Raw genomic sequence first — 22,784 nt, forward strand, 5'->3', positions numbered from 1 at the left:
ATGATGGAGAGCTACATGCCAAGACTTGAAGCCTCTGTTTGCTGGAAAAGTAGATTTCTTCATCAAAATGAAGGTGGAGTAGACCATGTGTAGCAGCCTGTGGTGTGTGGTCCATGTGGTGTCCACCCTTTCCCCCTTTCCTCTGTTCTCTGACAAGACTGTTTCAATAAACGAGTGCTGGTTTAACTCTCTTTTCCTTTCATTCAGGCCACATTTTCTTTTTTCCTTGGGAAATAACACAAGACTTACAATGTGAAATGTTCCTTTTGTGACTTTGTCATAAAAATTAATGAGACTAGAAAAACTGTTTGTGGACCTGGAAGAGAATCCTAGTGAATAGTATTTCTCTATTCACAAAGCTCTTTCATTTTAATTAGCAAATAAACCAGGAGAGAGCAGTAGGCAGGTATTTCTGTGCAGGCTTAGGCTGGTATTTTGTCTTACACATTCAAAAGCAGTGATTTGACAGAAATCTGATTGGTTGATCACTGTGCTGTATCTTCAAGTTCTCTTGGTCTGAATTTTTTGGGGGTGAGGGAGATAGGGTGATTCATACTTGAGCAAGACAAACCCAAGAGCTGCCAGTTTGCATTATGTCAATGTATGTAAGAAAATATTTAGATAGAATTTCCATTAAAAGTTCAAAAGCAGGGGGCTCACGCTGACCCCGGCTTTTAGAAGCTCTGGTGGGAAACCTGAATGAAATTTAACTCTGCTCAATGTGTTTTCGTTGGCTAACTCCATGTTTTATTATCTCATGCAATGAGATCTTTCTTGGTTTGTCGATTTTCTACCAAGGACAAAAAGTTCATGTATGTAACAGTGCACATATTGAATTAAAGTACGATTAAAGGCATGATGTAATGACCCCCTCTCCTTTTCCTTTCGTCAATATTTGCCTGCAGGGTCAATACATTACAATATTGACTTCAAAGTATTCAATATTTTTTTACCTTCTGAGTGTGTTGGCTTCGAGTGCGTGTAATATTAAACCTGTTGGTTGAACTGTTGGTCTAAGACTTACTGTCTAAGTAGTTTCAGGCTTGGATGCCTAATCCATGTAGAGCAGCTTTCAAGGCATGTGATAATATCACAACACAGCTGTAGGCAGCTTTCTGAGGTGAACCTTAATTTGCAGTCTTTTCTCCCAGCTTCCTAACGAGTGGTGGAATTTGTCCCTTGGTGTGCAATGAGATTATTGCCCTCTCCCCCTGCTGCCATCATATTTACTCTCTGCAGGACCTTCCAGTGACTGTAGGTTATGTGGACAAATCTCAACCCCAGTGCTCCCGTCTTCCATGTGCGTTTCTGCTGCCTTTACATCTGTGCTCTGTTGAGGGTACAAAAGCTGCACAAAAAGCAAGATAATACTTTACATACTCAAAGTGCTGCGCAAACATGGCTTAATAAAGTTAAGTTAAAATTGTTACGAATTCAAACAATCGCACAGGGCGGGTTGGTGCTCACTTATCTGAACTCCCAGCTGGGGGCACAGTGGGCTGGGTGGCTCTCCTAATATGAGCTTGAGCCTTCTCACGCTTCCTCTTCGCCCGTATACATTTCCATTTTCACTCTGCTGAAATCTAGCACCAGTATCCCTTAGAAGGGCACACGGACAGATGTACTGCATGATGACAGCAGCTATTAACAATTTGTCCTTCAAAAACGTGACACTCTAGAGAAAGGCTTTGATAATATTCTTTGCAAGGCGTATAAACAAACAGGATTGTCACCAGCATGGTGTCTTATTATGTTGTCTTTTTAAAAAAATTAGGGAAAGAAAAAATATTTATAGATACCAAGAAGTTAGTGAATTCCTCTAAAGAACCAAATGTTATAATTAGGAACCCGCTGCACTTAGAACTATTCTACAAATAAGCACCTCAAATCTAGCCTAGTCCTTCCAGAGAAAACAAAGGTCAATAGGCTTCTTTGAGGATTAGCAAACCAGAATTTCTTGGGCCAAGGTACTAATTACTTCCAAAGCTGAGGATGATGGCTACTTCCAAATCCAAATTATTGCCAAAACCTCAGTAGTACTCCTCTCTAGCCTAACTTTTGAATTAAGGTACTTCTAGACTGGACTCTAAGGATAAAAAGCCTAATCTGAAGGGAAGGCAGGATAACAGTGGGAATATTCCGCTTGTGGAAAGCTGCGCTTCTGCGTAGCCTGAAGACTTTCCAGGTCCCCAGCAGCAATTTGGGCTTAACCAGGGTGAAGTGGAAACAAGTGCAGCTCTGAGAACCCAAAAGCATGTGTGACCTGCTGCTCCATACCTGGGAAACAGTGTCCTGCATTGCCTGTGTGCTTGTAAGGTGGGGTCCTGTATTTCTTGCTTACTGTTGTCTGACAGCATAGGGATGAGGACTGGGCTCGCTATTACAAGCTCCTAGTTGGAGAGACTTACCCACATGATTTTTAAGGGTTTTCACATATCCACCGCTGTGCTTGAGGATTCACTCGTATTTGCATTCACTCGTATGTTGTAGCCACAGTGGCTGTGAATTTGCTAGTGTCTTGAGAGACCACGGTTTTCATCTCAGATGGAAGAGGTGGACAGAAGTATTATTTTTGTGAGGTCTAAGCATAAGGCATATGGTAGCACTGGGGGAGGGGGAAGAGGGGTCAGAGTTAAATATGTCAGCAGTTCATTTCTACCTGCAGCCTGCTGACTCCCTTGTGCAATTTCAGGGAACTTCGAAGTGGGTGTTCACATCGCGGATGTAAGCTACTTCGTACTGGAAGAAACAGCACTGGATAAAGTAGCAAGCGAAAGAGCAACTAGTGTCTATCTAGTACAAAAGGTAAGGACAATTTTTCCTTTTTTCGTTTGACAACTGTGTCTTCCATTTACCATAAATTCATTTTAAAGCTTCATTTTCAGATGCCCGCAATCAAAATCTGGCTATTATTGCAGCAAACCTACAAGAATGAGTAAATTGATGCAAGTGCAAGAGCTAACATAGCTGCTGAGTACTTCGGAGCTTACGGAGAGAGCACGGGGTGAAGCAGCAGTTCGTGACCCCGTGTCTGTGGGCAGAGACCCGGGTATGCCAGGGCTTGCCAGCTCAGGAGCAGCTCCGTGTGAACGGGACTCTGCTGATCTGGAGCTAGTTCAGGGCCCAGAGCCGCACAGCTACATTTGCACTGTGCTGAGCCTGAGATAACCCTGACAGGCCCAAGCTGGCTCATTTGCTTTGCTGTTGCAGGCTTGAAATTTGCAGATGTGGTGGTGGTGGAGAGTTTTATTTTTGTCTTTAGTGCAGTAGTAGTAGGTAATCCCTCCCAGAAGTGGATGCATAGCAGAGTAGGGTGTAAAACACCCTGTGCAATCTCACATTTTGAGGTACAACAGTATTTAACGACTTTTCTTTTATCTGGGTGTCCTAAATACTGGAAAAATATGTTCTCTCATCATGCAGTGAAAAGATATTTGAAATTGTACAGATTTTAGTGTAACAGAATTGAATGTTAAAGTCAAGTTTAAAGTTGACTTCTAAACTTTAAAAATGAACAGGTTCAAGTTTAACATTATTGGAAAGGAAACATCCAGGTTTTGTCTGTGCCTGTCTCATTTTCAGTTGAATGTGCAGAAACATTTCCTAGCTCATCAGATACCGCCGGCAGTGTGCGTGCAGGGAAGCTGGGAAGCTTGGCTGTTCTGTGTCGGCCTGAAGCATCAGCTGCATGAAGAGGAGTGTTGCGGCAGTCTCATAGGAGCAGATTAATCTGCCTCTCCCCGCACTCCCATTCAGTCAGGCTGAAGTCCTTGTCTCCGCAGCCTTTTCCGGGATGACAGGGTATCTTTTGTATAATAAATAAACATATCCTACTTGCTACTTAGGATTAGGAGTGATTCTTCCCCTCCCTTCCTGGATGTTCCCAGGGTTGCTATCCGGGGAGGGTCTTGTAATGATGCTTGTTCCAGTAGCTTACTGTGTCCTCTCCACACTTTCCAGATGATAAAATGATTTATTTTACAGTATTGAAAACAAATTAGTGGTTGGATATCAAGCTGTTAACCTTTAGTAGCTGTTCTGTAACTTTCCTTGGGTAGAAATAGCAAGGCACAGCTTCAGGGGGTCTCAGTGAGTCTGGTGGATTTTACGTCTCTGTGGGTATGGGTTGCGTGGAGTAGTCTCGGTAAGCAGTGCAGAAGTGCCCAAGCTAGGTCGGTGGTAGGGTGGCCAACAGCACACAGGTGCTGCAGTGCAGGACCAAGTTACCAGTGACTTGCTGTTCTCCAGGAGTGGGAAGCAATGTGTATCTCATGGAAACAGCAGTTCTGGCACCAGAGTCTTCCCAATCCTCCAGTCTCTCCAGTGATAAGCCCTTGGCTCTGCGGTGCTCTGTTTCCACCGCTGATGGATGACTCAACGGCCGTAGCTCACTATGGGAGATGTGGGCTGACCCAGGGGGGATGTCACTGCAGGGCAGCAAAGCTGTAGTCCAGGAAGATGTTGTGGCAGTATTTCCAAGTCAAAATACTGTGTTTTGAAGGCATGTGATTTTTTTTAAAGGGAGAAGGAAGATTTTTATATAGAAAGGAGACATTTTTCATAAAGATCTAGTTGAATTCAAAAGCTAATTGAATTTTCTTTCAAAGCACTTTTTTCCCCCAGCACTACCAGTCAGTCATGTGTGATGCCAACATAAGTTATCTGTTGCCCGTAATCTTCAATTGCTCTTCAACTACCTTTGCCCAGCTGTCAGGATTAGTGTTTTACCCACACTTCTGCCCTGCAGAAAATATATTTTAAGAGTGCAAACTAGGTTAGATGATGAAATGGTCAATATTTTAATTGCAAGAGATGAAAAGGAGAGAGGGGATGGGCAAAGGAAAGCAGCCAGACTGTCTGAAACAAGATGGTAGCATGACTCTTGTAGAAAATATGCTTTTCTTTGATGGAACTGATTCCGAAGACAGCTGTGATTCTGGTAGAGGTTAGCACCATGCTAATCCTCCCAAAGAAGTTAAATAAAGCCACATATTTAATTTTCCTGAACCATGTACCCAAAAGGGGAGTTATTGTGTAATTGCTAGCGGTCTAATAGAAGTCAAAAGTTCTTGAAATAAGAGTGTATCAGGTTTTAAGAAGCAAGAAAACCTAAACAGTTTCCTCTTTTTTGGCACATCTTATAGTGTTATTTTAGGTGTGAAGCAGCTCAAATGAGAGGTCAACCATAAATCCCTATAATATTTTACTGGTCCTATTTTATACTGGAGATCAAAGATCGGAACTGTAAGCCTATCTTCACGTGGAGTCCAAGGATTTCGAGACATTCACTTTTGACACCAGCAGGTTGTCAGGGTGTTGATATTTTGATAATCTCAGGCTGAGTAACAAAGAGTTGCTCGAAATCTGAATTCATGGAAGTGTTGATACAACTCTTGAGCAGAAATCTTGGCTCATAAACAAATTGCCTATTTCCTCTGAGTGTCTTTTAGTGTGTAAGCAAGAGGCTTGCTGAGCCCACCCCATTGTTGGACCTCGGCGTCCTCCTCCCGGCTCTGGGGAGAGCAGCTGATGGAAACTCTCAGTTAATACAATCCCTCCCCATCGGACCGGCGGTGGGAGAAGGGGTCACCCCGGGAGTCAGCGGTGGTCATAACCAACCCGAACCAAGCCTGAGCGGGCAGCCAAAGCAGAGCGCCAGCAGAATGGCGTTGTTTGAAGGGAGCAAAACTGCCCACCAACTTTGTGAAAATAAGGGGTTATTCTTAACCAGAGTTTGTTCCCTTTTCCCTTTGGTTGACTGATCGATTTTCCCCTTCTGTTCCTTGAAAAGCTGCTACAGTGAGTCCATTGATGAGAGCTGCCCTGGCTAACCCGCTCTGAACCTGGCCGGTGAGTCAGTCCTGGCTGCAGCAGATGTTTCTGATTTTAAAGGGAATGGGGAATTTTATCATCCCAGTATGCGTGTGCTCCCTCCCACTGCCCGGTTACCTAGGAATGAGTCCGAGGCTGGAAACTCGCATTTGGTTTCTGGAAGCACTTCATTAGTCAAAGAGGCAAAACAAAACAAAACAACGGGCTCTCACAAGCAGGAGGTTAGATCTTCCCGTGTCCAAACCATGCAGAGGAGCCAGCTGCTAAGCAGTGTGGCCAGCCATGGTAACAGGTATATGTGTTTTATGACCCTGGGACGACGATGTGTAGGAAACCCCCCAGCCCTGGCAGTGCCTTCTCTTACACTGGTTTTCCCTTGTTGCCCTCAGCTTCGGGGTGCCAGGACGCGTGGCTGTCTGCGGGGAGAGCCGATAGCGTGGAGGGGGGGCTGTCAGGCCGTGCTGGAGCACTAAGTCTCAGGCCGCGTACGGTAGAGCTGGAGATTTCCCATGTAGGACTTGGAAATAGGGAGAGAGAAATCCTCTGTCTGTAATTTGATTTGAAATGCAGACCCACAGCTGCGAGCATTTCACTCAGAGAAGTGCCCTTTCCAGTATCTCTTGGGCCCTGCTAGGCTTGTGGGGAGAGATGATGTCTTTTATTATTCTGACTGATAGAGGGGGATGAAAACCAGACAAGCTCTCACCACCCAAGTCTTTCTTCAGCCCTGGTTTCTGATACATTCGTTAGAAAGGGTTTCCTGGGCGCTGGAAGTCCTTTTTTTCATTGCAAAAGTTTTTCCCCCTAGCTCTGCTGGGTCTCTCCAACTGCATTTCTAGATTCAACTACATTTATACACCCCCCTGTTCCAGCTTTATGATCCCTGTGTAAGACCAGGTGAATTTATTTCCACCTGCAGTAAAATCAAGCTGAACGGTGTGATCCCCAACACAGGCACATCCTTAGCAATTTGCTAAGGAAACCACTTCACGCTGGAGGTGATATCCCTCGGCAGTGTTTCAGCTCGCTGGATTTCTGCGTGCCGTGGCACTCCGCAGGGCAGCTGGCAGACGCCGCTGTCTCTTGGCAGACAGTCACAGGAAGGGCAAAGCATTTAAAAGATGCCGGGCAACCTCTGGATTATTTGAGGCGATGCTATGCAACCCTGATATTTTGCAAATCTGGGCATTAAAGACGTACTTAGGGAAATCTCCTCTCATCCTGCCTCTCCTTCAGAAAGAGATGGAAATAATCCTATTGCAAAAGTTCCTTCTGGGCAACCCCTGGGATAACTCCTGAAACATCTCGCTCTCCAAGTGTGACACAATTGTGACATCTTTGTATATTAAATGCTGGGCTTGCAACTATTAAGAATCCTTTCAGCCTGTGACCGTATCATGTTAAGGAAAAAGGAAATGTGTATTTATAACTTAAACTTCTCTGCTTGTGACAGTTGGTTTATTCTCTGTGTAGAGTGTGAAGAGGAATCGTGATGTTAAAGCAGAGGGAGGCAGTTAGCCAAGACTATCGTCTTGATGTTGAAAACAGGTTTCTTCTTTTAATTCAGTGAGGTGGATAAAATTGAAATACCTTCGGTACAAGGTCACATTGTCTTATGTTATGTATGTATTTGCTGAGCCCAGGAAGAGGTTGATTGAATTCTTGCTCTCCTGTGAGGCTTCCTCCATGGCTTGGGTTAAGTTACTTTGCCTAAAGTTTCTCTCCTGTAAAACAAGGATAACGTGGGTTGATGCTTCCCTATTTAACAGTAGGTTTGTTACAGCTAATTGCTTGGTGAGTGTTTAGTGCTGTAATTATGATCTGAGTTAAAGCTTTGCTTGTGTTTCACATCATTGAAAGCCCTTCCATAGAATTATAGCCTCTTGAATCGGATATTAATCCTGCTCAAGTACACTTAAAACAAGCATCCTGTTGTTTTGTTCGGGCTATTCTTCGTGGATGGGCTTTCATGTTTCATGTAGGCATTTTTCTAGCAGACTGTTATTGCTTCGGGAGATGTGAAGGGAAAGAGGATGTGCTAAGGCACAAAAATATTCAATAAGTACAGACCATTGTCAGATAATCAATCACGGGGTGGGGGAGAGAGAGGAGAGCTAGTAACTGCAGCTTTTAATTTGGGTGAAAAAGGCCATGGGAGCTTTTATTAAATTACTAGCACTTTGTTCACTGTGACCTGAACTTCAGGGTCTCATGGTGGTCGTGGGCGATCTTAGATGGGCAGGGATTTCCCATAGTCTATAAAGCTATTTTCTCTCCTTTCTGGTATGGGTTGGCACCGCTCATGCTAAATTTATAACCTTGTGGTGTGGGTCCTTCCAGGCAGCATGGCAGAGCTCACGTACTGGATCTGTGAGTTATGAATGTACCAGTATTGTTAATGTCCTGTTCACAACTGGAATAACAGAGTTGACGGCCTTTGTGTTGCGGGAAACAGCTTATCATAATCTGTGCCCTTGTGACCTTCCAGCTGAACCAGTCCTGCTGATTCATGTTGCAAGTGACTCCTTGACAGTCACAGACCGTACAGTTAACCTTTTGGCATTAATACGCACTGCAATTAGAATGGATTTATAGCCATTGTCTGGTGCCAAACCACAAATGTGATTAAATATTTTAAGAGTCTTTCCTTCAAAGCAAAAGGTAAATACAAAGTTTGTGCACTTGAGGAGAAAATGGACATCAGAGACTGGTTTTTTTCTTGCTGTTTTGAAGAACAGTTGTTCCCCTGGCATCCGGGTAGAAAAAGTTATCGATCTCTGAAATCACCAAATCGATGTCACGGAGTTTGGAAGAGCTGGGGTTTGCATGCCAGTCGGCTTGCTGCTGGTGCTATATTTACAGGGTGGCACACAGAGCAATCAAAACAGAAACTAAATTAAATAGCTAAAATATTTTATGGCAACCAAGTGGAGCATTTCCCACCAAACGAGGAATAATATGGTTGTTCTTTGAGGGCAGTTACTGCTTCTTCACAAAGGTAAATAATGAGAACGGAAATAAGAATGTGAAACTCTAATAATTAGGTTTGCTTCATTAAACAGCTGCTAAATATTATCTTTACTGCAGACTTCACCTGGGAAATAACTTGGGGATGGTAGAAACACTTGGAGCTGCTCAGGTTTGCTCTAGTGTGAATATGCTCCAAAGCTTTTGCTTTGTTGCTGTAGTCAGGTGAGTAATTCATGGTTTGGTAATTCAGTGTTCAGCAGCAGAAATATTGATTAGTTGTAAGGAATTAGGACACAGGTTAAAAAATCCCTGCCAGAAATTTCTGTTGGCTGACATTTTGTTCAAACAGTGTTGAGTATAGTAAAATAATAATTGTTCTCCCTCTGTTTGCAAACACCATGTTCAATAGTCATAAAACAGGTGCTTTTGTTTATCTCACCAACATCTACACGTTCCTGTCTGTGCTACAAAGCATGGCTCAATCTTTATTAAAGCCATGCACTACTCCTGTTTGCTTGGGGGAAGTTTCGCTTATGCTTCGCAGGGAGCAGACTTGCATTACTTGCCTGGCTAGAGAGTCTTCAGTGGCAAAGCAAGAAACACAGTTCCCAAATCCAAGCTCTTCAGCTCCTGATTGCCGGAACCATGTTTCTTCAACATCAAGTTTCCTGATGTGCTGAGCCTTCCTCATTCTTTCCAGTGTCAAAATGGCAGTGGGAAAGAAGTGGAAAACAGAGCAAACGTTGTGACCTTAAAAGCTGCGGAGTGAAGTGTTTGCATAACTGAGGATGCAGGGTGCTCCAGGGTGCTTAATACCTCAGAGGGGAGTGCTGGGAGTAATTCGCAGGAGGGAGACTGACAGCTCCCTCTGGTCTCACTGAGGGTCGGGGCTGATGTGAGTGTTGGTGGCCTCAGCAGTGTCTGCCGTCCTCTCCTGTCAGAAGATTTGGGTTACTTATTTTGGGTTACATGGCTGTTCACCGTGTAATGTAGCTCTGGCATGGGTGATGCGTCCCAGAGCTATGACGTAGCCACTCCTGCCACAAAGAATGTGATCCTGAGGGTTTAACGCATTTTCTCCTTTTGTGCATTGTTGAGCCTGTCTTCTACCAACTGGTCAGGGAAGCTTGGCCCCAGACAGGTGTCTACTAAAAGCCCATATCTCACCAAGGCGCTCTCCTCTTCTCTTCTCTTCCAGGTGATCCCGATGCTTCCCAAGCTGCTCTGTGAGGAGTTATGCAGCCTCAATCCCATGCGAGATAGGCTGACGTTCTCTGTGATGTGGAAGTTGACTCCAGAAGGCAAGGTACCTCGAGTAGCGGGCCGTCATCCTGCTAATCAGTCCTTCCTCGGTGGCCAGACCCTACTCTTGCAAACAGAGTGGTAAAAATGCCATCCCTTAACACCCAGGTGGATAGCAAAGGACTTGTTGGTGAGCAATACTGGAGGATGTAGGACTGTCTCTGCATGTTGCTTTACTGATGAGATACTGTGGATCTTCCAACTGGAATAATCTCACAACACAGTGGGGAAAGGAAGAATATTTGTATGAATCTCAGGAATGGAGCATTTCCTGCTCCTTGCTGGGTCACCCCTCCATTTAATGTCTTACCTCCAGCAGCAGCTCGCAGCTAATGCTTTGGGTGGGACAAGATGTTCCCCCTCTACTCCAAGCCTGCCTTGTGCTCGTAGGCAGTTGTGCAATGCAGTGCATGAGGGCAGTATCCCTCTGTGGCCTCTCTGGTAAACAGACTATTTCATTCTTCTTCAGAGCTGCGAATTACATCGATCCAAATGAAGCGCGATAGCTCTTCAGCAAAGGCACAGCTCCATCCTCTGCATGTGTTATTTCCAGGGAGCAGTTGTGGAGGCTGTCTGTCAGTGCAGCGAGCTGCCTTCAGCGGCCTGCCAGCTCTCCCCAGGTCTTTATTTCTATCCCTTTTCCTCTCCCACACTCTTTGCAACCCTAACAATCTCCTCTTCGGTGATCACAGGGTCCCCTCTCTAATCAAGGACGGCTAAAGACTGCCACTACCAGAGGGCTCTCCGATCTATGCAGAGTACACTTTTTGTACTCAGAATTATTTTTTTTTAATCAGTGTTGTACTCATGCACAACTCTCTCTGTGGAGAGTATTTCTTCTGCCAATTTGGTAATTTTTCACAAAGGTTAACTTTACTTCCTTATTGTTGTCCATGTTGCTCTAAAAGATACTGAATCTTGTTTTGTGCTTTAGCAAAATGTGGTTGCAGTGTTATATCTGTATTTCTCCAGTGAGTCTCTGCTCTGGCACTGAGGTGGGTTTTATTTGTTCGCTGTGAAAAGCGTTCCACTTCCTATAGCGACAGCATGATTACTCATGGGACCTTCTAATAGTAGCTACTTGGTGGGCCTTTTATTGACTCTGAGTGGTCTTTGAACAGCTAATAGTCAAGTCTTAATTAAAATAAGCTTTTAATTAAATCTTGTCTCTTGTCCCCTGCAATATATAAGTTATTTGCTTTTCAAACAGTGTTCAGACCAACACTGTCTGGTCAGTGAGAAAATAGAGGAGCTGCAGCATCTGCCTTACGCCTGCTCAGGGAGCTGATCTCTGCAGGAGCGGTGGTCTGGGCCATGACCACGCTGCCCCTTGGAAGGCAGACTGCCTCCGGCCATCTCAGCAAACTGGTTTCTCCTAGGAGGCCTTTCAGGACTGCAGTCTTAATCAAGGTCACTTGATTTGAATATCAGGTGAAAGCTGGAGAAGAATTTACTCCTTCCAAGAGGAAAAGTGGTTGTAGGTTTTTGCCCAGCAGGGCATTCTTGTAAGCGCTTATCTGTGAGTTGGGACAGACTGTGTCTCCTGTATTTCTAGGTGTTACTATAGCCTCATCTCAGTCCAAACAGGATCACGTGCTCTCCCAGGCTCTGCTGGGTGAAAGGGAGGTGAGTCAAAGGCCCCGACACGGCCTTTGAAACTCAGCCGGTGGTGGAGAGCCATGAGAACACTGACATTGAGGACAGGACATTCCTCAGTGAGGGACGCATGAGGCCGAAGAGCACTTCGTTGCACTATGTGTGTACAGCAGGATTGTAACCTTGAGTTTGCAAAACAGAGCCCAACAGCACTACTAGAGGTGAGAGCTGCTTTGAGCTCCCACTGTTTCTGCTCCAAAGCAAGTAAGTCTAGAGCTAATGCATCTCCCAAGGAAAAGCCACGCTGATTCCTTGCTTGAATCTGACTATTGAGAAGTTGTTGGGGTTTTTAATTGTTGTTTCTTCTAGAAAAATAATACCAGGCTCAGCCCAGAGGGAGACAGGCACTTTCTTGTTTCCATTGCTTTTGGATTCTGGATTTTTTATCTTCTAGTTTTCCATGAGTGTAACAAAATGTTGCCTGAGCAGCACTCCACATAGCTGCATGGACTCCAGTGGGATGGTGTGACATGATGTATCTGAGATGACTTTCCAAGGGCAGAGGCGTTAACCGTATTGCTGCATCTGTGCTGTTCTTCAGAAGCAGAGCTGGGCGTTTATAGGAACAACGTAGCACGTTCTTGTTCGGATGCAGTCAACAGAAAGATATTTGAAAACAAACGATGCAACTCTCCTTTTTAAGTTACTGCCTGCTGATGTTTGAAGCACAGCCCTGCTGGTTCCTTCTACCAGTGAGGATGAGAAATTGCTTCAGTCTGAAACAACCTATACAAACAACGTGTCTTCCAGGCTCAAAACTGTTGTCATCAGCCAGGACGTGATATGGACACTGCCTTGCGTGGAGAAAGTTCTCAGCCTCCTGCACAGCTGTGTCACACCCTCAAAGAGACCCGTACCACCAGGGACTGTGCTAATGGGAGGGTTTCAGCTGAGCCACGCTGACTGCTGTCACATGATGTGCTGGGGACTACAGCTTCTTCTCAAAAGCAGCCAGAGCTGGGGGAAGCCTTTACATAACCCTAGAAATGTCTCAGATAATGGTACTCTGTCTGGAGCCTGGGTGCACCAGGTTTGCTGTGATGGGGGAGACCTTGCAGACCAGTCTTGTGGGCTACTCATTGTAATCTCCAAGTCCCAGCTCACAACCCCCAAATGTTGCTCCTCTGCACTGCTTTGCCCATCCATCAGCCACTGGTATGTGGCCAGCCAGCCTTGTGCGGCTTTCCCCGCAGAGGTGCAGCTTGCCCATTCCTCTGGTGGGGTTTCCAAACCAGGGACGCAAGGCTGTGGTTACCCAAAGTCTGCTTGGATGGCTGCTGAAGGCAGAGACGGAGGGCATTTCCAGGAAATACTTGGACGGTGGGTAGAGTTAAGTTAGCCTGCCGCAGCAAGGCTGGGTCTGGCATCTCTGCTCACTACACACAGGGATTACTGGACTCCAGGGGGCAAGATGCATCCGAACTCCATTCCTTGCCTACGTGACGTGTTTAATGCATCCAGGCAATCTTGGTGAGAAGGTGTTTATTGGGTACGTTAATAAGAGATCTCTCAGGGTTGTCACTGTCCAGTTTACACCTGTTAGAGCCATTGCAGGAATGGAAACTGGGCGCCCTGCATGATGCTGCTTGGTTGCCTTTGAGCGACCAAGAACAGAAAAAGGAATTGAGGAAACAGAGAAATAAAAGAAGTTTAATATCTGCTAGTAATGGGCTGCTTATCCTGACGCTTTGCCCTGAATGTAGCCTGCCTGAGATTTGATGTTCTAGTTATATTCTAGGGGCCCAATATGCTGCATCTCTCGTCTTACAAGGAAATGAGCGGAGTTCTGAAATATTTGGCCTCTTCTAAGCAAGCAGAAAAATGAGATTTTGTTGAAAGCTTCAAGTTCAGACAGCAAAGTGGAAATCCGGTGTGTTGCCTCCTGCAAGGGACAGAGAGAGCTCTTGGAAGCCAGTGGCAGAAAGCACCGTGTAGCCTCAGAGCTGGCTTTCAGTGGGGACTGGGGAAAGTGCTTCTCTTCAGAATTACCCTTCTGGTTTGTGCCCTGTCCTTAACCCTTTTCAACATGCATATACATGATGGAATTGACTCGCCTACTTTATAAAGCAAAATGAGAGTGCTTTCCAAAAACAAAATATTTAGTGTGGGATAATATAACAGTGAGGGCCAGAACTGATAATGACCTTTGATGCAGAAATTAATAGCTGGAGATGAAAGAACTAGCAGGGAAATAGAAGTAGTGTCTGAAAATGTTTGAACAGCAAGTTGAAGGAGCTGCCTCTGACAACTGGAGGGTCTGTAGAAGTGCTCAACTGAAATGAAGGCTGTTTAGCCTTGCTCCCAGATCATCTCAACAGGGAACACCACCTTTTTGGTGCCTGAGTACCGTGCATGTAAGTCTGAAGTATCTCTATTGCCAACCAGCTAATAATCTTCAGCTTGCTGGAAATGGATCATTTAAAGAGCAGTGCAGCCTCTTCCACACCAGAGATCGTGCTTGCTTAGTATCAGGAGGTTTTTTGCGTCCAGCAGATTTCATCAGATGTCGCTGACCTAACGAATGTGGATCCCCCATCCCCACAAGAAACTGAACCACATTTAACGGGATGCAGCAGAGCACAGAGCAGGTGCTGCCAGCACTGTCGCAGCATCTCTGTCTCCAGCTTTGTGACTTTCTCTTCCTTTCTTTCTCCTTGGCATAGAAAAAGGGGCACACACAGAACAACCATGAGCCAAGGGTCAGAGCACTTTATGTTGCAAGACATCTCCGCTATTAGGACACTTTCTAATTAGAAATGAGCTTAAATGACCTGTGACTTTCAGAGCTCTGAGCTGCTGAATTATACTGCACATATGTTCTGTGGGGCATAAGGGAGGGAGGCAGCAAAGGTATCTTGGGGATCAATCCTTTCCTGTTAAGAAGAGGGTTTGCCTTTCGGAACAATGTCCTTGATGAGTCAGTCATAGAGAGAGCTGCCTGTTCTCCCCGGACACCGTCACTTGCAGAATTTACCTTGTCCTGTTGTGCTGATGAAGGGGTAAGGTGGCACTTGTAGCTAAGGCAGAATTACAATTCTCCATTCATTCTCTGAGCACTTGTGCTTTGAATGGTTTATCACAGACTGCATCCGTCTCCACAGCCCTCGTGCCAATGCTCTTGACTTTTCTGAAGAGCTTTCTACCCTTTGTCCCTCTGCACTTTCTCACTGGTTTGATGAGCTTTTGGACTCTCTTATATATCTCAGCTGAAAATAGATTTTCCTTTCTGCTTTAAGAAATAATTCTGAATTGCTACTTCTACATTGGTATTCTGTTATGGAGTTTAAAATGGGAGTGGCTTCTGGTTTAAAATAAAGAATTTTATAGGCAATTTAGAGATTATTTTCCTCTTAGATTCCAACATAGTTTGGAAGCTCAGAAAGGTTCCTGGCTTGAGTTTGGGCCTAGGACCATAGGCATGATCAGAGAAACAAGGGGTCAGCGACTGGCCATCTCTCCTCCAGACCCACCAAAGTCCTACAGGCACTTTCACAAGTGGTAGTCAGACATTGAGGTCCCTGCAGTACTCCTGAAAACGGTGTGTTTTAGGGCCAACTGCTGGTGCCCTGCTGGTCACATATTAATCGAAGAAGTGGAATGCAGTTTGCTGTGTTTTAGATAGGAGATCCTTCTTTGCATGTGTGTATCTGCTTGTTGCCACCCCTGCACCTAGCAATCTTGGAATCAGCTGACTGATTTCAACTCCCAGCTGGGCTGTAGCTCTTACGAGCTCTATGAAAGAGGGAAATCATGTAGAGGAGAGAGCTTCAAGCAGTTCCTATGTGAGGGAAAGACTTTATTATGCATATACGCATTACTAGACACTAGAGAATCTATATGGGCAAAAGGCCTTTTGGTGGCCTCAGTATGACAAGATCTTCACTTGAAGTTCACAGTCAGTGATGAGGTCTGCTTTTGTGCACTAGAAGAACAAGTCCTCAGATCTAGTTACACTTTCCAATTTTGCAGATCCTTGATGAATGGTTTGGGCGGACGGTCATCTGCTCCTGTGTGAAGCTAAGCTACGACCATGCACAAGGTATGATTGAAAGCCCCGGGAAGATGTTCTCACCTGAAGAACTTCCCCCTGTCTCCCCTCAACACTCAATAGCCGAGATCCAGCAAGCTGTGCTGAACCTGCATCGAATCGCCCAGCACCTCCGCAAACAGCGCTTCATCGATGGTGCTCTGCGCTTAGACCAGGTGAGTAAATCCAGCCCCTTTAAGGGACTCCCGCTCCAGTGAAGCAGTTTCCCGTTGTACTCCTTAAGGATTTCCCCATCAGTCTAAAAACTCGAAGGGGAACGTCAGGCTGGAATAGAAAGGCAGGATTGTGTGCCAATGTCTTCTTAAAAGCAGCATCAAATTATGTACCAAAAGCACTAAGTAGGATCAAAAGAAAAATGTTCCTGTTTTTTAAGGAGTGATCCATCTTCCAACATTTTTCAAAATCCTAAAACCCCTGTGGAGTGGGTAAGTAACTTAGACAGTGAAACAAATCATGACGGTGGCATTCATTATCAAACAGTTCAGATATCCTTAGTGCACATTTCACTGTGAAAGGCTCATCCTCCACATTATTTCTGTGCTTGCAATACTCACGTTTTCCACAGCTTTCATAGCAGTTCTCTGGGCAGGGAGAATGACTAAATGTTATCTAAGCTAATACTTAAAAGTGTTGGGTGTGTTTCAGAGACAGAACTGCTAGTGAGGAGGTTTTCTGTCTGGGGTGATTTAAATAATCTTGTATCAGTTGTGGTATGTGTCATTTCTATTTTACAAGTAGATCCAGATATTTTAGACTATCACAGCAAAAATACTTTTGCTTTTGAGGTTCAGCTGCTCTGAGGTGGCTTCTGACAGTTTTTGTGGATAGGAGGTTCCAGTAATTGATAGAACCCAGTGGTCTTCCTGAACAGGAGACAAAATAATCTCTTAATATGAGGAAACTCCATTGTTTCATTTTGCAAAATGAGCATGAGTCAACATAAGGATATTGCTGAGAAAGAAGCTAGCGTACTGAGATTACTCGGCGTTGTGGTGTTGTCTCCAGTTTCTCTAATTTTAGAGAAACATTACAGAGCAAAAGAGCAGTGAGTGTCTGTAATTTGTGACCTTCCCCGACGGAGCACGTGGCTTAGTCTGGCAAAGCTGTGAAGAGGAGGCAGTGTTCTGTTCCCCATGTCTAAGATGGACAGGGTGAGACATCTGTATCTTGAATTTCAGTAGAGGAGATTGGGGCTATACTTTAGGATAAACTTTCTGGTGTAGGAACTGTGGTGTCTAAGGCTATCTTGCCTACATCTGTAGTAGGGGGACTTAGAAGACTGGTTAGGCACACATAAGTGAGCCTGGAGCAAGGGCATTTCCTCGAGGTCCCTCCTTGCTCAAGGGAAATAATAATTCTTACAACTGTATTCAAATAATTTTTGGCAATCAGACTCCCACTTTGAAGTCCTGCAGAGTTTGCTTAAACCTCTTTTGGAACAGAGGCTTCCCTCTGAGGTTTATTGTACAATGGCTAATAAACTGGGCTTTTGTTCCCAAGCATTCTCTGAATGCTAGAGAAACATAAAAAACCCCAACCTTTGCACTTAATGAGCTAACTGGGAAGCCTTGGAGATGTCTGGGTTGGAACAACAGTCCACAGTGACTGGGAGCTGTGGCCCAGAAAGGTCACCAGCTGCATTACACAAGTCACAATTGCAGTGTAGTGCTGAGCGGTCACCGTATGTGCCTGAGTACCTGTTACCAAACTAACCTCAGGGGAAGTATGTTTTAAAACCGCTGTGACACTTGCAATGGGAGGATTTGGCCAGGAAAGCATCCTGTTCCCGTGATACCCTGTAAAAGATTAGTGGTGGTTTGCTTTGCCCTGTGCTGTTACAGAGGAGCCGTTAAAGAGAACATATTGGAGCAGCATTTGTGAGATCAGGGTTAAAAGCCACTGCTAAGGGCACCAGAGAGGGCTGATTCCTACTCAACCTACTTCCTAACCAACGTGATAAACTGAGTTATATCTCACAAGTGGCACTTTATGCTGCGCAGAATCTGTCTCCCCTGGCAAGAGTGTCAGAGCAAAAGTAATGGTCTTGGAGAAGGAAGTTTATTTTAGTTCAAGGGACGCTTTCACCATACTTACTCTTTTCAAGTACTGCCTTGATAGTTGCGTTTTGATAAACTACACCCTCCCCAGCGCATGGAGAAAGCACTTACTGTAAGGCCTGAGTACGAACAGTATGTGAGGGACGGGTGTGTGGACATGGCCAGTGGCGTATGGCTGGAAAAAGCAATCTGTAGCTTTTAATAGAAGGAGATGAGTCCCTCTGCCTTTGCTCCCCCGCTTCCCTGAGTTCCCATGGATGCAGTTGTGCGCTGGGTTCGACTTCCAGCCCCGAGCGAGCAAGCAAGGGTGGGTCCGAATGGGAAACACACCTTTCTAATCGCTGGACCTCTCACTGATTTCCTGTTGAGTAATGTAAATCCTGAACAATGGAAGACAAACTCCAGCAGGAAACTAGGGGCAATGAATTATCAGATTCCAAATAAATATGTGAACGAAGGAAATGATCATCCCACAATCTTAAGGGAGGGGGTGGCTGGGCATGGATGATTCCTGTGCCTTTTTTCCCAAGGGATGTGAGCCCTCGTCCTATACATTGCATTATGTTTGAGAGTTTCTACCTTGGGGTCACTCCTGGTGGAACAGTGATGACTTTTTTTGCTTACTTCCACCGTGCCATTTTTCAGTGTGACGTGCTCTGGTGCTTCCTGCTGGTATTAAGAAAATCACTGGGGGAAGAATCTCCCGTCCTGCTTTGCTACTGGCCGTGGTGGCCTTGGGCTGGTGGTCTCCCTGCTGGCCTCAGTTTCCGCTTTGGAATGATATCAATCTCCCCATAGCATCCATATAATTTGGGATTTATTCCCCCAAACTAAGAACATCTCTCAAATGAAGCCGTTCATGGGTGTATCTTTATAAGAGCAGAAATACTGGTTGACCAGGGCACCCCTTACACCCGACATAGGATGGCTCCAGTAAGATGCAGCAGTGTCGGGCTGGCCGTGCCGTGGTGAGGGGAATGTTTCCTGCTTGAATGGCTCTGCTGAATTTTTATGACCTAGTGTGAAAGTGGCGTCTGCTTGCCCATGATTTTCTCTTTTAGCAGTAATTTGAGAAGCAGGAATCTCTGTAGCTCAATGGATGAAGAATATATATATATTTTTTTAATAACTTGGGAATTAGGTATCTGGGTCACACAGAAGACCTTGAGACAAATTACAGAGGTAGCACACGGTCTTGAAAGCTAAGGATTTGTGGATTCAGTGTCAGTATATACGTGTCTCTTTGGGGCTGTGTAATTCTGAATTCCTGCCTCAGTTCGGTCCTGGCCATGGCAACCTACATACCTGCCACGCTTTCCCCCCAGTTCTTTTCATACCTCTGCAGAGGTCTATAGGGGAATCCTGCTGCATTGGACCTCGGGTCTGAGGACCATCTTTGCAACCAGAGCCACACATCTGTCACTCCATAGGCTCTTGCTGTCCCCATAGGCCCCTTCTGGGGCTTTTTCCCTAGAATATGGTTTCCTGTGCTGCCTGCCAGCTTCTGACCTCCAGAAGGCAGCTGAACATTGAGTTTTAGAGTTTTAAAGTCTTTACACCTTCAGCGGCTAAGGAGCTTACAAAACTTTGTCCACACAGACAGAGATTAATGTATTTCTTTTCCTTCTCATTTGGAGATGCAGCTTTTAGATGTAAAGGCAAGAAGTGCCTTGTACTGTGGCTTTGAGAAAAACTGTTCAGATATTTACAATATTGTTTTCCCCCCCAGCCTCCTTTCTGCCCAGGACCATGAAATGCCACCCCTGTGCTGTCCTCTCACAGCTCTTGGTGCACCCGCACTATAAATTGGAGCAGGGATTTGACCTGGTTTAAAAACCAAAGTGAGCACAACCCACAACTTTCCTTTTTTTTCCTGGCCAGGTTACTTTGAAGCTGGATCACTTCCCCAAACCACAGCTTTTAGAAACACTAGCCAGAGAATCAGATAGAAACTTGCTTTCAACAAAAACCATCAAGTTTGCAGAAAAGCTCCTTAGCTCAAGCCTGCCTAGAGGAGACCTGCTGATAAATGGTTTTCTTTTTGGCCTCGACAGTTTATAAATGAATCACGAGGACAGATGCCTACAAGATGACAGGTTAAAAAGGATTTCTGTGCATATTTAAAATGAGAATACCCCGGGATGCTGATCTGTCTCTATGACAACTGTCTGTGAGCTGAGCAGTGGCTTTTGTTGTGCCGGTGATTCTGCCTTTGCCAGCGCACTTACACCTGGGTGCTCAAAACATTGGCATTGACCAAAGTTCATTGTGAGAACAACCCAAAGTGCATTCGTGTTAGACCAGCTAATGGCATTGAATTGTTTGCTAGAATAGCTTCTCTCCTTGTTTTCTGCGCAACAGACATTCAGCTTTGCAGGTGTGTGCAAAAAGGGGAGAAAAAAAGGATTAAAATGGCAAAGATGAGAATGTTACGCAAATTTAAGGGGTGAATTGCTAGTGAAATGGTCTTGCTTCTGCTTGCTCCCAGCCTGTGTGCCATGCCACTGTCTCGTTGTCTGAGCAAGGGTTGCTTTTCCCTGTGGGTCTCTATTGTTTTGAATAACTTGAAGATAGTTAAAATTGTATTGTTGTACTTGCACCATGCTAGAGACCTTACCTACGGTCCTGTCCAGCGGGTGCTGGCGATAAGGAAATAAGGGATCTTTGAGAATAGCTTTGTTTAATTAAGGTTGGTGGGACTCCTGAAGTAATAGAGTATTGCTGCTGCAGGAGACATAGGAAAACAAGCACTAAGACTCCAAACACTAGAACGTGTGCGGAGTACCAGCTTCAAAACACCCAGGTATATGGCATACTGGATATATTAACCAGCTCTGTACAGTTTTTGAAGCTCTCAGAATTGACTCTGCCTACTTGATGCAAACAGCTCTGAGAAGTTGACTCAAGCCATCCCCACACGGAAAACGAGGAGGAAGGAGGACATTGTATGTGCAGGATGTGCCATTGTATGTTGGGAAATTTTGTATTTAGTTGTGGCTAATGGGATAGGACAGAAACACATATTTTTAGACAGTAGCTCCTGCTAATGCTGTTTAATTGGAAATCTCAAGAGCCAGAGGTTAGTTACTATCACTGTTAAAATTTTCCGCTATGAATGACTGCTGGAAATTATGGGAAATTGTTTTGTCATATTTCCTGCCTCATATCTGTATAGTAAGCATTCAGGTCTTCTCCTCTTTTTGCTATGTGGAAGTAGTAAATGTTTCCACCCCAGTTAAACAGTCATCATGTGCAAAATACAATATATTCGTATATGAATGGAAGGCACTTTGGGTTGGAAGAACTGTTTAGATGGGACAGCAAAGGGCTGTAATACTGCATAGACCTCAGTTAACTGAATGTGCCTGTGTTTTCCCTAATAGCGTGATCTGAATTTATGTCTTAAAATGCCATAGGGGCAGGAATGCCATCCTGGCTTGAGTACTTCCTGGGGCGATGCTTACGTTTTCTAGCCATGGCTGCTGTATGTGCTACCCCTGCACACTCTCAGTGCACGCACCTTTCTGGGGAGGAGTAAAGGGCTTTGCTCCAACCCCTGACTCTTGACTGCATCTCTCTGGGGAGCGTTGCTTTGTTGGGTTTTTGGCCAGTCTCAAAGAGAAAGTCGTGGTGCTCATCGCCTAGGATGTGACATTGGTACCAAATCCATCTCCGTTCCCCCAGGGTAGATTGAGGTGCGTACCTGCTTTGGCACTTGCCTTGGCCCAAGAGAAAATGCAAAAGGCCCCTTTATAAAATCCTGAAAACTGCCGTGATACCTCCCGAAAGAGGCCATTACAGCAACAGTGCATGAACATGACAGCAGAGGCAGGGTGGGCTGTACGTATGGTGCTGTAAGATAAATGGAAATGCAGACTGACAAGGAGCTTTCACTATTCGCTCCCTATCACAATTCCACCATTGTCTGCTCCTCCTCTTTGATGTCTGGTTAAAGAGACATCACTGATACCCAGAATGGGGACAGCAGGTGCTATACAATCATTATGGACAGTTGCTTATACTGTGTGATACATAAGGCAGCTGAGGGGATGTTGGATGTATTTGGAAATTAATTTCCTTTGGGGATTTTATGTCTTTTGCATAGCCCCAGTTATTACGTCAAAATGAGCATCCAAGGCCACAGCTTTCTACTGGGGAATACTGCTCTTCCCCGCAGGAGTAATCGAAATGCGTTTGCAAAGGTGCGTTAGCGAAGTAAGAATGATTTTCAAAATGCCTTTCCTAAATACCACCACAGGGGAACATGGTACTTTGCAGGCAAATATGAAATGTCGTCATTGTCGTCAGGAACAGCTAACGGCTCAGGTCGGGCAGTTTGTGCACACACCGAGGCTGCACGCAGGAAGGAGGCGTTGCGGGGTCGTGTTACGGAGGGGGTCGGTGTTGGTTGAGCATCTCTCTGCTTGCATGGAGATTTTTGCATTGCCAGTAGGTTTTAAAATATTTTGATTAAATTAGGATTTTGAGTGGAAAGCCCTCAGAATCTAATCTTTTGCCCTGGGATTTTAATGAAGTCCTCCCAGGGGTGTGAGTAGGATTGATGTCCTCGCACATGTCCCGCCGTTCCCTGATCATTCTTTTAGAACTGAGCAGCTGTGTCGCAGCAGGAGCAGGTGGTGAAGTGGTCGAGCTGGCTCCGGCAGGAGGGGGGAGTTGGGCGCTGGAGTGCAGGGCTCGGCTGTAGAGCGTCGTGCTGGGAGCCACCGCAGCCAGATGTCTGGGCAAACACGGCCGGGAAGGAGCTCCCCACACAGTGGTGCTCTGGCATTAATTTACCATCAGTAATGCAAGAGTGGGTTATGACTTTATTCTTCCTGGAGTAAGTATTCCAGCCACTAGCTCAGATATTCAAGTTTTCCGGTCATGTACAAGTGTTTTTCTTCTAAACAAACACAGCT

The 22,784-nt window shown here is 45.2% G+C and overlaps 1 protein-coding gene across 5 annotated transcripts in view; it reads left to right on the forward strand.

The window, feature by feature from the left end:
* DIS3L2 (DIS3 like 3'-5' exoribonuclease 2) overlaps window positions 1–22,784 on the forward strand; it is a 194,953-nt gene that overhangs the window by 113,795 nt on the left and 58,374 nt on the right. For all 5 annotated transcript variants that reach the window (XM_075157193.1, XM_075157194.1, XM_075157192.1 and 2 more), the window contains 3 exons: window positions 2,693–2,805; window positions 10,001–10,108; window positions 15,730–15,963. In XM_075157193.1, the coding sequence (XP_075013294.1) occupies window positions 2,693–2,805; window positions 10,001–10,108; window positions 15,730–15,963 (455 nt within the window). The remainder of the gene's footprint in view (window positions 1–2,692; window positions 2,806–10,000; window positions 10,109–15,729; window positions 15,964–22,784) is intronic.

Source organism: Calonectris borealis, chromosome 9, assembly GCF_964195595.1.
Source record: "Calonectris borealis chromosome 9, bCalBor7.hap1.2, whole genome shotgun sequence".
NCBI lineage: Eukaryota > Metazoa > Chordata > Aves > Procellariiformes > Procellariidae > Calonectris > Calonectris borealis.